The sequence below is a fragment of the Tamandua tetradactyla genome, chromosome 5, assembly GCF_023851605.1.
Source record: "Tamandua tetradactyla isolate mTamTet1 chromosome 5, mTamTet1.pri, whole genome shotgun sequence".
Taxonomy (NCBI): Eukaryota; Metazoa; Chordata; class Mammalia; order Pilosa; family Myrmecophagidae; genus Tamandua; species Tamandua tetradactyla.
The window spans coordinates 187,217,453-187,234,306 of NC_135331.1; the positions used below are offsets into that span (position 1 = coordinate 187,217,453).

At 39.3% G+C, this 16,854-nt stretch overlaps 1 protein-coding gene across 5 annotated transcripts in view; it reads left to right on the forward strand.

Moving 5' to 3' along the window:
* TRMT11 (tRNA methyltransferase 11) overlaps positions 1–16,854 on the forward strand; it is a 90,874-nt gene that overhangs the window by 53,796 nt on the left and 20,224 nt on the right. For all 5 annotated transcript variants that reach the window (XM_077162824.1, XM_077162825.1, XM_077162826.1 and 2 more), the window contains 4 exons: positions 1,136–1,300; positions 2,234–2,306; positions 2,428–2,559; positions 10,826–10,946. In XM_077162824.1, coding sequence (XP_077018939.1) covers positions 1,136–1,300; positions 2,234–2,306; positions 2,428–2,559; positions 10,826–10,946 — 491 coding nt within the window. The remainder of the gene's footprint in view (positions 1–1,135; positions 1,301–2,233; positions 2,307–2,427; positions 2,560–10,825; positions 10,947–16,854) is intronic.

A 16,854-nucleotide genomic window follows, 5' to 3' on the forward strand; every position in this document is an offset into this window, starting at 1 on the left:
CCCTTCGCTGTCCCCATCACTGCGGCCCTTCGCTGTCCTGCCACCGCGGCCTCCGGAGCCCTGCAGTAGCGGCCTGTGGCATTGTGCATCTGCTCCCAGTGTGAAAATGCAAAGTTGATAGAATTTTACTTATGTTTACCAGGGAGACTTTGTCATTGTGAAGTGTGGGTGCGAAGTGATCTCCCGGGGAGCGCAGAGGCAAATAGGAAAAGCCTCCCCGCGGGGTCTTTTGCAGTCTTAGTAAGAGAGAGACTGTGCACAGGCAGTACTTAGGTTGTGAAATTTAGGGTTGGAAGAGGAGGAGGGAGGGTCCAGCCATTCTGTAATCGCAAACATGTGCGTGTTAATAAAGTGTGTACAGCTGATATTTAAAGGGCACAAGCCTTCCTTTTTTCCTGTAATAATACGTTGAGCATTATACTAGATTGCTTTTGAGTTCTTGAGCACTGTCTGTTTTTAATCTCATAGCTGACTAAAACTTTTTTAAAACACTTAAAGTGACAATATCTTTTAAGATTCTACCTTATATTGAGGATAACTTGAGACAAGGATCTCCTTTGCTTTTGAGGCAGTTTTGGAAAGTATTTTAAATTCAGGAAGCTTCTCTAGTGATGGATGAAATTGAAAATCAAAATAGAACCAAAGTGAAAAAATATTTTCTGTAGCTGAATACAGTTAAAAATGGCAAGTTTCATTGATGATTGTGAAATTGTGTTTTGCTCATTTTCTATTTTTATAAGTTGAATAAGTCCATCAAACATTTCCCTTTTTCTCTCACCCCATATAAGATATTGTAGATGAAAATTTATTATATTTTACTTTTTTCAGCTACAGCAATTTGATATATTGTACATGATGAGTCTTTAAAGGCAATTTTGCTGGGAAGTTGACAGCACAGATGGCTCAGATCAGGAGACTTGAGTATATTTTGCTGAACAGATTTTATTTTTATAATAGCTTGAAATAAAAATAATTGTCTACTTGTATAAATGAAATTAAAACTTTAAATGAGAGCACATTTTATTTGAATAAACGTAGGTGTAGATGGTTTAAGACATGACTGTTAGCTAAAGTACGGGAAGTAAGAAAGCTTTAATTTTAGTATTTTCTATTTTTACTTTTTGTCTCCCTTCAGGAAAGGCTAGTAGGAAAAACCAGAAGTGGAGAGGACCAGATGAAAACATTAGGGCGAATCTTCGTCAGTATGGCTTAGAGAAGTATTACCTTGATATTCTGGTTTCAGATGCTTCTAAGCCCTCCTGGAGGAAGGGCGCGTATTTTGATGCAATCATCACTGACCGTAAGTTTATTTTTGTATAAAAGTAGGATTAGTTTCCTAAAGTCATTTACATTTAATGTGCAGAATTTTTTCAGTAGCACTAAAAATGGCAACATGTCTTAGTATTCCTTCCACTGTAAAATTCTTCTTATCAATATAGGTGAGGATATTAATTTAACAGAGCAGTTTAAGGGTTTACAGTTTGGTTTTTTCTTTCTTATTTATTTATTTATTTATTTTGGCGTGGGAATAAGGCTCTGGGAATCGAACCCGGGTCTCCTGCATCACAGGCAAGAATTCTACCACTGAGTTACCCTTTCACCATCCTTACAATTTTGTTTTTTTTAACTCTGTTAAAGTATATTTTTTTTCCTTTCACCCTGTATATATCTATATTTTGGAATGGCAGGCTCCAGAAATCAAACCCGGGTCTCCTACATAGCAGGCAACAATTCTGCCATGAGCCATCGTTGCTTGCCCTGTTTTTCCCTTCAGCCTTTTTCAAAAGGCCTATATTTGTCTTTATATTTACTGTATATTTACTACATTTAGTTATTAGTATATCATCTGGAGCCAAAATACCATTTGCAATTATTGTATCAAATTTTGAAAAAGATAGTTTTGGATATTACATGTTTCTCCATGGGTAAGTGTTTGTTTTTGTCGTGGTGTTTTCACTGGGATTTCCTTTTTAGATTTATAAAAATTATAGGGTTCTGCCACCCCCTGGGCTTCAGAAAATGTGCATAAGAACTTGCTTTCCCATGCACTGTGAGTCTTTGGCCTTTCAGGCAAGGATATTAGAAAGCTCCTCACCCCCCATGTGTTCACAGCTGGAGAATTCCTTGTGTGATGTGTCCTCAGGAAGGCACGTCTGGAGGCCTGTGATGTCCCTGTGTCCCTTGTTGATGACTGATGGCTTCTGACCCACCCCATCCTGTGTTTTTTGCCCAGCTCCATACGGTATCAGAGAATCCTCAAGGAGGACAGGTTCCCAGAAGGACACCCCAAAGGGGACAGAAAAATGGTGAGTCAGATTCAAATATGAAGAGTTACTACTCTTAGAAAAAGCATTATTTCTTCTTTTTAGTTAGTTTAGTCGTCTCAAAAAACATTTGTACTGATTTTTAAATTCTGTTTTCTTTTAGTCCAGAAAGCCATGTTCCTGTTTCCTTGAATTACCATCTGAGCGATATGTTTTTTGACCTGCTGAACTTCGCGGCTGAAACACTCGTACTAGGTGGAAGATTAGTCTACTGGTTACCAGTGTACACACCAGAGTATGTAGTCGTAAATAATTTTATTTTTAGTTTCCTTTTTGTTATGGTGTTTTTATATCTTGCATAATTTTTTTCCTCATCTCTAATTGTATTCAGGGCAAGTGCCTGTATATCTAATGTGTATCAGTGACATTTTGTTTAATGTACATGTGTGTATGAACAGTCTCCTTACAGATTGAATCGTTTTGATCTTTTTATTTTACATGAAGGTCGGCAAACTATGGCCTGTGGGCCAGGTCTTGTCCTCAGCCTGTTTTTGTAGGCTCTTGATCCAAGGACTGTTTTTTACATTTTTTAAAGGGTTGTTAAAAACAAAGAAACAAAAAGGAATGTGTGACAGGAACGGGTGTGACTCCAAAGCCTAAAATGTTTGCTCTCTGACCCTTTGCTGGAGAAGTTTGCCAATCCTGTTACCCCTGGGCCGAGCCTGGTGCCGGCGATACCTTAGCTGCTCAGTAGCTGTTTGGCCAGGCTGTGGCCATAGGTAGTTTTCAGCAACTTAGCTGAATGATTCTTCTGCCCACCGCCTTCTAATGCCACCTTGAATATATATTGGCTGTCACGTCTATCTAAATGCAATAAATCTTTTTTTTAAAGCTAAGGGCAAGGTAAAAGCTGCAAAAAGCTCTGATTATGCACCACATTGTTTGAATTTCTTCCTTCAGTAATTAAGTATAGACAGAGCTGTGAGCACCAACAGTGAAGAATAAGATGTTGAAAAAAGCAAGCTCATTGGATTTGAAAGATAGTATTAAGCTCAAAAATTGGTTATTTCTTCAGTCTGCTCTAGACACCTTTTTCTAAAAAAAGATTATTTTCTTTCTTATATTTATTCTACATAATTGCACAAAAGCATTTTAGAGTAGTGGTCCCTTGTCTGTCTTCACACAACTGTGAATGGTCCCTCAGCAGTTGGAAGCCAAGCTGCTTTTTGGTGTTTGATTTGCAAATGTCCTCCTGCTAGTTACCCTGCCCTCGCCTTCATCATGCATTTATCAGCTGATGAGGCATCCATATTGATGCCCCCTTCCCTGACAACTGGGCTTCCGTTGTGCTGCCAGTGATGATGCCATTTAACTCTTCATTTTACAAGTGAGGAAAATTAATTCCAAGGAATGAAATGACTTGGCCTACATTAAAAGGTAGCTAGCTGATTGGTTTCCTTATTTCCCGGGCTAGGTTCACTTAATTCAATACCCTATTAGGTCTTAGGTACCTGGTATGTACAGATGGGTTTTTATTAATTTTTCAGAGAAGAGGATATTTGTTTATTTCTATGCAAAAAAAATCCCTGCCTTAGACAAACTGAATTTCAACAGCAAACCACTGTCTTTATATTTTAAAATTTCAATTGCAGGGCTAAATTTTTAAATATTTATTTTGAAATAATTCCAAACTTACAAAAAAGTTTCACATACAATAACTCCTATCTCCCCCATCCAGATTTTCCAACTGTTAGCAAAGACCACCTCCCATCAGCCTTTTTCAGTACCATTTCAGAAGCTGCAGGCGTGATGTCCCAGCACCCCTAAATACTCCAGTGTATTCCTCAGAAACAAGAATGTTGTGTGTAGCCACCCTTAACCTCCAAGTCTGTAGATCAGCATGGACACAATGCTGCCACCCAGATCACAGACCCGTTCAGAATATGCCGGTCATTTCCTCTCTGGTCCAGAGCGCCTTCCAGGAAAATGTGCTGCCTTCACTCATCATGTCTTTTCAGTTTCCTCTAGTCTGCAGTATTTCCTTGGGCTTCCTCTGTCTTTTGAATCCTTGATGGTCTTTGGAGACTTCAAGGCTTATGCCCTGAGGTGGACGGTCATCCGGGGCCCGTCTGCAGTTTCCTTGTGGCCGCCCTGTGCTAACGCACCCTCTGCTGATGCCATCTTGATGGGAACAGCACAAACCGTGGTCCAGGTGGGCCCTGCTGGCCAGGTCAGCTTCCGTCCTCAAGCCGTGCTCTTCTGCCAGGTTGTCTGGGAGGCGTCCTTTCCCCTTTGATCAGTACTTCCTGGGAAGATAAATACTCCAGAATTACGCTGAGATCCTCTTCTCTGAACCTCTACTCATAGCGTTAGCCTCCAGCAACAATGTATTGTCGGCAGCCACCAGCCGTGGTGATGGTTGCCAGGTGATGAGTTTCTGTTCCAGCACTCCTACGTTTCGGAGTTGGCATTCTACCATAAGGAAGGGCTTCTCTCCTTTCCCATTTACTTATTCCTCTATTTTTATTGATGTCTTAGGGAATCCTATTTTATTCAATGGTTTGAAATTTATTACTGTTATCATTTATATGTTGCTCAGATTTTCCCTGACTTGACAAATGGGAAGATGGCTCCACTGTCCTTTGACATAGCCCCATTAGCTCTGTATGCTTACTTTCTGGTATTCCCAAAGAGTTCTCGTTCCTTTGAGTAGAGGTCAGCATTACTCTTGGCATGAACACACTCGTGCACACATTTCCAGCTAGAACCGCCTGGATCTGTCACTGTAAAACCCTCCGTTCACACCAGCGTTTTCAGTTCCTGTCTGACCCCTAGGGATGCTTTTTGGTCTTCACCCTCCATGTCTGTCAGTGCCATCTCAACAGTGAGAAACGACTCTCATTATCCTTGGCACATTTACTCATTTCCTTAATTGTATTTCTTATTTGACTTGTGTGACCAGTCTCCCACCCATGTCTCCCATCTTCTCCATCCCTAACCCGGTGTTCATGGTGTCAGTAGGTTAGACTCTGTGGGAGTTAGATTCAGGTGTCAGCTTGGCCAGGTGAAGGCACCTAGTTCTGTTCCTGTGGACATGAGCCAATGGTACACGAACCTCATCTGTTGCTGATTACATCTGCAGTCGCTAGGAGGCGTGCCTGCTACAGTGAATGATGTTTGATTTAATTGGCTGGTGCTTAAATGAGAGAGCTCAAAGTAGCATGGCCCAAGCAGCTCAGCATACCTCATCTCAGCACTCGCAGCTTAGCCCAGGCCTTTGGAGATGCAGAAAGGAAATCACCCTGGGGAAAGTTGTTGGAACCCAGGGGCCTGGAGAGAAGACCAGCAGAGACCATCCTCTGCCTTCCCACTTAAGAAAGAACCTCAGATCAAAGTTAGCTGTCTTTCTTCTGAAGAACTAACAAAATAAATCCCCTTTTATTAAAAGCCAATCTGTCTCTGGTGTGTTGCATTCCGGCAGCTAGCAAACTGGAACAAACTCCTACATCCCTCAGAGCCACATGGGAATCCGTCACTTACTCCTGTGTGCTGGCAGGTAAAGGCAAGGGTACCTGAGGGGGGAAGGGTACCTGAGGGGGGAAGGGCTGATAATTTTAACTCAAAATATCTGACTGTCCAGTATTTGTAGTATATTATTTAATTATAGTTGAAATTTTATGTGGTTAAAGATTTCTTTTGGGGTTCTTTTATTTATTCCCTCATCTTTGTAATAAGTAAAACTGGAATTACTTTTAATAACTTTCAGTCTTTCTGAAGACCTTAAAAGTGGCCCCTGGATATTTCTTGCGTGAGTTCTCTTTTTTAATAATTTTTTGCCTGAGGGGAATTTCCAAATGCATAGGGATATTTTTAGAAGTAGAAAAGGGAGACATCTCTTTGTCAGTTCCTTTTTCCCCTAGGTGTTCCCTTGGTGTTCTAGTTTGCTAGCTGCCAGAATGCAAGACACCAGAGACGGATTGGCTTTTAATAAAAGGGCATTTATTTTGTTCTTCAGAGGAAAGGCAGCTAACTTTCCACAGAGGTTCTTTCTTACGTGGGAAGGCACAGGATGATCTCTGCTGGCCTTCTCTCCAGGCCTCTGGGTTCCAACAACTTTCCCTGGGGTCATTTCTTTCTGCATCTCCAAAGGCCTGGGCTGAGCTGCAAGTGCTGAGATGAGGTATGCTGAGCTGCTTGGGCTGTGCTATGTTGAGTCTCTTGTTTAAGCCCCAGCCAATTAAGTCAAACGTCATTCCTTGCAGCAGGCACGTCTCCTAGCCGACTGCAGATGCAATCAGCAACAGGTGAGGTTCATGTACCATTGGCTCATGTCACAGCAATAGATCTAGGTGCCTTCACCTGGCCAAGTTGACAACTGAATTAACTACCACACTTGGGGACAGGGATTCTTCCAGGTGTACGGCCAGCATATTTGCGTGAGGCTCCTGTGGCATTTGCTCCCTTGACTTAATTGTCTTGGAGAGAGTTATTTCCATGCCCTCTGTTGTTCATTATTAGAACTCTGTGGTGCTTTCTCCTTCCTTTCAGCTCTTATATTAATGAAGTATTAATTTGTTATTAATTATTAATGACTTAACTAACAAGCTTACTAATTTATCTTAAATTAGAAAATCAAGCTCTTTTCACTCTTGCAGCATACATCTTCCAAAATCCTTACTCTTTTTTGAAAAAAATCACAATTAAAATCTTAAATTATCAAAATTTAAGACTAAAGTGGTCTGCAAAAGTTTGGCATAATGTTCTTGTTTCTGAATTAAATGTACAAGTAGTCAAGATAGAATTAATTTGATTATGTTATATTGAAAATGTGGCTTTTTATTACAAATGAAGAGGAATTCAATTTAAAATGGAATTCCTTAGTACAGCTTAATTAGAAGACTTTCATGTTTTTGGTCTAGTGAATACAGGCTTTTAGTCCTAATATTGAGTTAATTTACCAACCAGATTTTTATGGGTTATGTGATTCAAGTTTAAAAATAAAAATTGCACATTATAATCAACTTCAGGTTATTCTTTAAACCAGGACATTTTGACAGTGTAATGAGATGAAAGAAAAGCATAATGCTACCTAAAAGCTTAGTTATAGTGAAAAATTGTCAGAGCTGATGATTGAAAAGGGCTTTTCTCACTGCTGCCTCTACATCACAGGGTGGGAACTGCGACTCACACGTTTCTGCTTTTTCCTTCCTTGACTAGATGCTCCCCTTCCAAGACATAAACCTTTTGCCAGCATCAGGATACTCTGCGCACGTTGTATCTTTACCTTTATTGTGTCCCCCTTGCCTGATACGCCCTTCCTCCCCTCAGCCGGTAAAACTCGAGTCCTCTTTCTAGGCCTGACTTAAGTTTCACCAACTCAGTCCTTCATCGGCGCTGTCGTTGTTGTCTGTTGTGAAAACTCATAAAGAACTTCCCCCATCAAGTTATTGTAGACTGTTGACATTTGTGGGTTTGTTATTCACAAACTTCAACTCCGTGCAGACTGGGCCTGTAGACCCTGTGGTGTGTTCCTTTGGGTGGGACATAAACTCAGCTCCCGCGGACGTGGTGGGAGGGGAGCTGGTTTCTCAGCTGCTCAGCGAGTGGAGTGGCTGCTGCTCCAGGCTGTGCATCCAGATAAGCTCGTTATCCAATTGTCACACACACAACTCTCCAGAAGCGAGTGGAAGCGTCGTCTGTCTCTCTGAAAAGCGACCCTCACTAGACATCCAACTCCTGTTGCTGGTGACGAAAGTGACGACAAAGTGAAGAAACTTAATGAAGTGCCTCTAAGTAGGATCTGGGGGTACATTTTCATTACAGTAAAATAAATTCTGTGGTGGTTCTGATCAGTGAAGAGAACATATTTTTCATCTCTTATCTAGAAAACAGGAAAAAGTAATTCCTCAGACTGCTTTAGTAAGTGTTCCAATCAGCGTAAAACCTGCTTCTAGGAGAGGAGAAGAAACTCTGACACGTGGACAGTAGTTGTGTGAGGCACGAGGATTCCCCAGTAACCGTTAATTAACATTGATCTGTGAGAGTGCTAGGAGTCGTGCATGGTTCTTTTTTGGTGTTTTTTTCACTAAGATATAATTTATGTACCATATAAAATTCACCCTTCTAAAGTGTGCAAATCAGTGGTTGTTAGTATATTCATAAAGTTGTGCAACCATCAGCCCTAATTCCAGAAAATTTTCATCAACCCTAAAAGAAACCCCTAGTCCATTAGCTGTTACCATCTCTGCTGCTACCCTTGGCAACCATCAGTGTACTTTCTCTCTCTCTGAATTTGCCTATTCTGGCTGGTTTAGATTTTAAATAAATTACTTGGATTCTAAGAGGACAGGAATAAAAGGAGAGAATTGAGATAGGATGTTGTACTGCCATAATAGTTTATGCAAAGTGTGTATTTAGATCTCTTACTTCATCAGTATGCAAACATACTAGCATGTTTGAAGTATACCAGTAAATAGACTAGTAATGAAATAAATACACTAGTGTGAAATTGATATGCACTGCACTGGTAAATATGCAGTGAAAATATTCTGTTTAATTATTATTTTCATTTTGTAGTTTGTTGCTGTGGGAGAATACTTTTAATTGATTAACACATTAAAATGAGAAATTAGTGGTTAGAACAAGTTTGTTAATGATTGCATCAACACCAGTGATGTCCCTCAGGCTTAAAATGGAAAGAATCAGGTGGAAAAGGTAATATAAGATGTGCAAATATGTTTTTCTGCTGTTATACCAAACATTGGCAACTTAGTTTTAGCAATTTCGTATCATTCATATTACAAATGTTAATTCAAATTGTACTGGTTTTCTACCTTTGAATTGAATACAAATTTGTTTTGGTTTTATAGTTATATAAGAGTTATAAACATAAGAAATTTATGTAACATTTTAACAACATTTTAATAAAATGTTAAATGAATAATATTTTCATAAAAATGCTTTGTCATCTCAGTCAGGAAATGAAGATTTTTTTCCCCCTTTAGAAAGATAGTTAAGGGCAGGCCAGGGTGGCTCAGCAGGCAGAGTTCTCGCCTGCCATGCCAAGAGACCCTGGTTTGATTCCCGGTGACTGCCCATGTAAAAAAAATTAATTAATGAATTAAAAAAAAGATATTTAGCTAAGTTTGAGAAACAACGATGCCAGCACTCACAGTCCCTCCGTTTGCAAGCTTATACGGTCAAGGCTGTCCCTTCACTGTCGCTACTTTATTTTTGGTCTTTCAACCAGCGTCTAGAATGTATTCACTCATATCATAATGCTTGTATAAAGATTCCACGTTTGATATGAGTTGCGATTGTTGGAAGAACGTTTCTGACTGTGTTGTGACACTGAGGAATTATTAGACAAGGTGAACTCTGGAATGCTCATTCCTTGCTGGGAAACCCTAAGGAGGAGGCAGAGAAGGACTTGAAGAGAATTTTCCTTCCACTGATAACACAAGTGCAGTGTGTGGTGCTCGGAGAGGGGGTGACGGAGGTTCTGAGTATGTGGTTAAGGTAATGGGGTGCCGCACTGAAGGTCAGGGAGACCTAGAGAGTTGGCAGAGGAGGGGCGAAGACAGTGGGATACATTGGAACAAGCTGAGCTGGTGGTCTTTAAAGGAAATACTAATCGGCACTGTTCCCATTTTGGGTCAGAGATTTAAGATTACCCATATAATCAGTGTTTGCAGAGACTACCCCCCAAAATGCATAAAGATTTACAAAGGAAGGCTAAAAGCTGGCGATTGCAGTGTTGTTAAAGTCACCCGTACCTAGTGAGCCTTTTCTCCCCTCTGTGCCTGTCCCGCGCTCTGGCTCCCTCCCTGTGCCTGTCCCGTGTCCCTTCTGCCAGGACTGGAGCAGCGCCTGTCACCCAGATTCCCGCGAGGCAGCGGGTGCTGAGCTGCTCTGCCCGTGCCGTCCCCCCCCCCCTCCCGGTGCAGGGCGTGTGCCGGGCAGGGCCCCCACGCTCTTGTGGCTTTGGCTTTGTGTCATGGTTAGTGCGAGGAGAGTGCTGTTGTACTCTCGTGTTTGTTTTAGTGGCAGTTTATTTGGACGGTTTTATAAATAACCTTAGTCCTATATTTACAGAGTCATCAGAGGTCTCAAGATAGCATTAAGCTTTTGCAGTGCCACTTGAAAGCGTATGCTGTAGTGGATTCTATGCTTTGAACATGTATAAATCTCTAGGTGTTTCAGTCCCTGAAGAGTCCAATGGGCTGTTACAGAGCATAGTTCCATCTGTCTTGTCTGCTGTTATGGGCTCCTGTAAGGTGGAATCATCCCTTTTATGGTTTTAATCCTTGGCATTCATAATAAAGTGTGCAAACACACTTATAATCTCTCCCTTGCCCCCCACCTCTCGCTTTCTCTTTTTCTCTCTCTTTATTCCACAGGTAAAATGTGAACCCTTTGGTTTGGATGTGGGTACTGTTAAAATGCTTTCTCTGGGCATGCACGGGTAGGTTGGGTCTGGATTGTATGGGCGGCCGCGGGTATGGAATGCAGTGGCGTGGCAGGTCGAGGGGCGCCTGTAACAGCCAGCTGCTCTTCCACAGGTACACAGAGGAGATGGTGCCCCGGCACCCTTGCCTGGAGCTCATCAGCAACTGTGAGCAGAAGCTTTCCAGTCACACATCCCGGCGCTTGATAACCATGGAAAAGGTGAAGACATTTGAGGTAAATCGTTCTAGTATTTTTAGGATAAATTCTGAAAGAATTGGTCAATAGATTTTTCTAAGTGTTTTTTTCTGCAGTGGGACCTGGAAGTGTTGCAGGAGAGATTTGTGGTGTTTCTGTGAGTGTGCATGGGGGGGGGGGGGGCGTGAGATAGAGGAATTGAACAGAAGAGCAGACATGAACGTTGGACCTGAGAAATGAAGACTTCTCAGGCTTCATTTGACGTCCTTGCTGCTAACTATCATTTAATTACCAATCTGCTAGTTACAATGTTTCTCCAGAAGCCGAGCCTGCTTGATTGTAGACAATAATGAAAAGAAAATGTTGCTTTATATAAGGGAGAAAGTAATTTTTCCTTCCCTTCATTCGTTCTCCCTCCAACCCCTCACACACACACGTGCTTATTCACACACACACAACTCATTTGAACTTGAGAAGAAAGAACAAAGCATCTCTCATTTTATGTCCGGATGAGAATTGATATGAATAATGCCTGATAATGGAGCTTCATTGAATCTACAGCGCTCTCTTTGGGCTGTTCTTATCTGGATTGACAACCAAAGCTTCCCGAATGCCCTGGAAACTGGACCAGCCCCGTCCTACCTTAGGACCTGCAGGGCAGGGCAGGGGAGGAGGGTTCTCGCCCGAGGCCTTTGTGACTCCATCATCTAGTAGAGATCATCCCCCCATCTCGACTTTGTGTTTGATTTCCTTTCATCTAATTCACTCTGTGGTTTCTTTCACAGTAATGAAAACTGATATTTGTGTAGTGCCTCTCATTTATATCACTTCATGTATTTCTCATTTTTGTCTTTTTATTTCCATTTGCTTGTCTTTTACTAGTCAGACCCTCGTTATTATACACCTTGATTATACTGTCAGTCTCCTAAGTGTTCTCTCTTCTTTCACTTTTCACACCTCTACTTCTTACCTGTTAAACTAATCTTCATAAAACACTGCGTTCATTATGCCACTTCTTTGTGAAAAACTTTTAGTGACTCATTTTTGTTACTGAAGAAGATTCAAATTTCTTTTCATGATATGAAGTTTTCATAGTAATCAGACCTCAGTATTGGAGCATTTCAGAAAACTAAGCTGTATGTGTATAGAAGTAGCTGATTGGTATCTTCTCTCTCTCTGTGTGTGTGTGTATGTATATGTACAAGTATATGTGATGTAATTAAAATGAGTCTGTGATAGTTATTTATGATACAGAAATATTAGAAATTTATATTCAATTCACATATATCCTTGGAATCTTTGTACTTATCTATATCATCATTATTCAGAATGTTTTTGAAGCTGATCTTTTGGATTTATCTTTAGAACATTATCATTCATATCAAATGGTTGTTTTGCCTTATAGTAATAATCTGTTTTTATTCAAATAGTACTACGGGAATCTGTTGCTCACATTTTATACCAGACATGTAACTAAATAAATTAAAGTTGTCTTCGAAAATCAGTCCTGTTCCCAGGATTGTGACTTAACAAGTAACATTTAAAGCACTGCATAGATTCTCCACGAGAGGAGTTCCCAGATCGTTTGAGGCAGTGACAGTGTTCCAGAGTGATGATTTTGAATGACCGACATTTGTTAGGGATTTGGTAGAAGCCCTCTTCGCTAACTTGGATTTCAGGCTCAGTTGCAGAACCAGTGCTGGCCGTCCTGCTCTAAAGCACGACGTGTGGGGGGCCTGGAATATGCACAACACTTTCTGTTCGTGAGTTGATTGTCCTCTGTTATGTCCATGTACCTCTACACCCACCAGCCAAGTTGTCTGCTTACCCAGAGTCAGGGTGTGTCCCCAGGCTGTCTATGCTGGTTATATTTGTTGTGGTAGTTATGCAATTAAATTAAATACTCATTAAACCAGTGAAGTATGAATGTGAAAATAAAATTGTCATTCTCCTGAAATCCAAGTTGAATGTTGTGGAAAGACAGGATGAAGGAAGCTGCTGAAGAAGACGCTTGAATTGGGAGTGAGTGAGATAACGATCACGGTTGGGAAGAAAGTTTAACCATCTAGGTCCTGTGCTGACTGCTTTGAAATAGCCTTTACGTTCTTGTACCATTTTACAGAGGCCAAAACTGAAAACCTTTATAGGTCTTGATCCTATATAAAAGAGTAACAAATGTCTATGCTGTTTTTTTAATTAAAATAAGATGTTTAATATGTTTGCAAAATATTTTTATTTTTCCTACTTTTATTGACTTTTACAGTGAACCATTCATACCAAAAACCGTCTCACTGAGTAAGAAGCTTCTGATTTTATACTCTCCCTGTCAGTTATAGTTCATGTATATGTTTTTCTTTTAATATTTTAGGGAAATGAGGTGTTTGATAATTCGAATAGTAATATTGAAATGCATAGAAATCATAGTACTTAATGTAATAATTTGCATTAGTATTAATAAAAATAGCTAACATTATGTGCCAGGTACATGAGTAATACATGTAAAAAAACGGAAACATAACCTAAAGATTTTGTAGATTTAACTTTTGATATTATACAGTTAACTAAATGACATCAGCATTCTTTATTTTGTGGCATACATACATAGTACTTGACCATATAATGGCTTGAAACACTATTCAGAAGATTTGGAAAAAGAAAGATATTGGTATTATTTGATTGTTTAATAATTAATGGAGTCATATCATAAGTTAGTCATTTCTATTTTAATGGCAAAATTAAGTTCCACTGTGGACTAATTTCACTTTTGTTTCCCCCGAGTTTAATTTGTTTCAGAAAGTTTAGGGTTTTTTTCCCCAGATTTATAATTTTTTTGAAGCAAATTTATTTGAGACTTGGAAGAAGTGACAGGGAATGATCTAAGGGTGCATCTGTTACATAGATATGATAAATAGGGGCACTCCAGTATTTTTTTCCCCAGAATTAATTATTTTTATTATTATTTTAATATTTTTGTTGAGAAATCTTCACACACATACATTCCATACATGGTGTACAATCAGTGGTTCACAATGTCATCACATAGTTGTATATTCATAACTGAGTTGTATATTTACAACTGAGTTGTAAATTCATAACATTTTTTAGAACATTTGCATCACTCCAGAAAAAACAAAAAGAAAAAACTCATATATCCCATGCCCCTTGCCCCTCCCTCTCATTGACCACTAGTATTTCCATCTAACCAATTTATTTTACCCTTTGTACCCTCTTTTATTTATTTTTTTTACTTATCTGGCCATACCTTGGATAAAAGGGGCATCAGACAAGATTTTCACTATCACACAGTCACATTGTAATTACAAAATCTTTATTCAGTTGCCCAAGAATCTAGGCTACTAGAATATAGCTCAACCGTTTCAGGTACTTCCCTCTAACCACTCCAATACACCATAAACTAAAACAGGATGTCTATATAATGCAAAAGAAGAACCTCCAGGATAACCTCTTGACTCTGTTTGAAATCTCTCAGCCACTGAAACTTTATTTGGTCTCATTCCTCTCTTGCCTCGTTTGGTCAAGAAGGCTTTTCAACCCCATGATGCTGGGCCCTGGCTCATCCCTGGAATTCTGCCCTGTGTTGTCAGGGAGATTTACACCCCTGCGAGTCATGTCTCATGTCATTGGGGAGGGCACTCAGGAATTTTTAAGCCTGTTGAGGCAGTACTAAGTTTGCCTCATTTCCTTTTATCATTTTACTTTGTTATTTTAAAATTGATTAAAAGAAAAAGCTGTTTTCTAGTAATCATTTGAAATGAATCTTCACTTTATAAGATTAATTTTATCAGTGAGTTTTAACTAGTATTGCATTTACTATAACTGAAAATAGTTGGTCATGTTTGCTTTTTAATTATTTCATTTCTATCTTTCCTTTTTCTGGAGAGGAGGATATATAATTGCAGCGAGAGCCCAGTCTTTTATAATTCGATTGATGACACAAAATTGTCATACAGTTCTCAGATGCATCTAACAAATTATTCTCAGGCTGTTCAGTATTGGTGATTTTGCAAGGGAAGGAAGACTATTAATTTTAGATTTTTACACTTTTATATACTGTCTACTCATTTTTTTTTTTTTTTTGGTCACTTTTTAGGTTTAACTTTAGTATTAACTTTTGGCCTACCTGAAGAACATTATAAAATGTTCTTCATTGTCCCCCCTTTTTTTAAAAAAAAGTAAACATAGATTATAAGTACAAAAATTGTCTAAAGAATATGAATGTTTTATGAAGTTTTGTACCTTTGTAATACTGGCTGAGCTTTTTAAAAGACTTGTTTATTGAGCATTAGTAGTAACTAAAGTAATTTCTTGATAACTGTGTTAAAATTACGATACCTTATAACCAATTTTTTGTCATTGTTACCTGTTGGTATATTCTGAAAGCTAAGTGAACAATAAAAAACACTTTTATAAGGCTTTAAAAGTCTTAGAGATGAGGAAGTTGCTTTGGCCTACCCTAGTTCACTTAAATAGTAAGTGATAAAACTGAGACCAGAACTCGTCTTTGTACGTGATATTCTGTGTGTCCTGTTGCCTCTCTACCAAAGCACGTTTTCTTCCTTTAGAATATATGCCGGGACTAAACGGTAAATATTCTTAAGTGGCTTATTATTGAATCTTTTGAAGGTGGATTTTCCTTGCGCTGTTCTGTTTAGCTTGTGTGGTTGGTGGGGCCATGGGAGAAGGAATTTGTTGCACCACCAGCACTCGTGTCCCCTGTTAGTGCAGGGCCTGGTTGATGCTGTGTGCTCTTTCCAGACTCGTCAGGAAGAGGTCGGAACATGAGTGTCGTGTTGTGCCATCAGTGGCAGCCCACAACACCACCCTCTTAGAGGTGCCTGAACCCAGAGGAGCCCTTTGACAGCTTCGAGAGTCCCTAGAAATCTTTTTTAAAAATTCATGCAACTTTTTTTTTGTTTTGCTTGGGCAGGCAACAGGGTATGCAACTTTTATATTCTACTCTAAATTAGATACTTGCTTTAATATAAAAGAGTATTTTATATTATCATTGCATTAAATGGGCTATTATGTGCCCTATTTGTCTTGTGGCCTGTTTACCTGGCAATGCAACTTTATACTCCTGGTGGTTTGAGAAATACTGAAGTATAGGTAAGTCTTATTCTGGGTGTCTTATGGGCATAAATTTTCATCTAAAGTTATAAGTATTATAAAAATCAACTGTTGTTCTTTTTTATAGCTACCCAGTATAGTTCAGATGATTTAAAATAGGAAGTATTGGAAGGTCATAGTGGTGAGTGATATGAGTTAATCTAATTTTATTTTGGCTAGAATGAAAGAGTCCCGTAACTTGAGGCTGATGAATACAGTAATTAGAATGGAAGAGGGCCAAAACTGAGGGATTCTAACTAAAGGGACTGAAAAATTTTGATGTTGTGGAGAACCATTAACTGTAAACAATACGCATTGTTGAAATGAGGAAGGCAGAGAAGATATGACACAGAGGTTACTTGTTTGAGAAAATGACTTGTGAATGGCTTGAGGTAGAAGTTAGCCTTTATGATAATTCGTTTATGTATTAGAATATTAAAGTAGTGCTGTTATCATCAGTTGTGGTGTTCAGGCCTATTTCCACTATGCATTATTCTTCTTGGGAATAATGTTGTGGGTTATATTTTTCTTTAGCAGCTGTTTGAATTAAAGATAGTCTGTTCTGGTTGACTGTTCTGAAATATTTTGTGTATTTAGCCTTTCTATTGCCTGCATTGTGGGTTTTTTCCTTTTGGTTAGAGCTAAGACAGAAGAGATTAGGTATGAGTGTTTAAATCATATAACATGTAGTGGGATATAGATGATGAGAAAGGATGACACTAAGACACCAAGTCAGAACACAGTAATTAGATATAAATCCAGCCTGGGCTTCATACCAGCACAGTATTCATTGATGTCCGAGTATATTATGTTTAGGGGA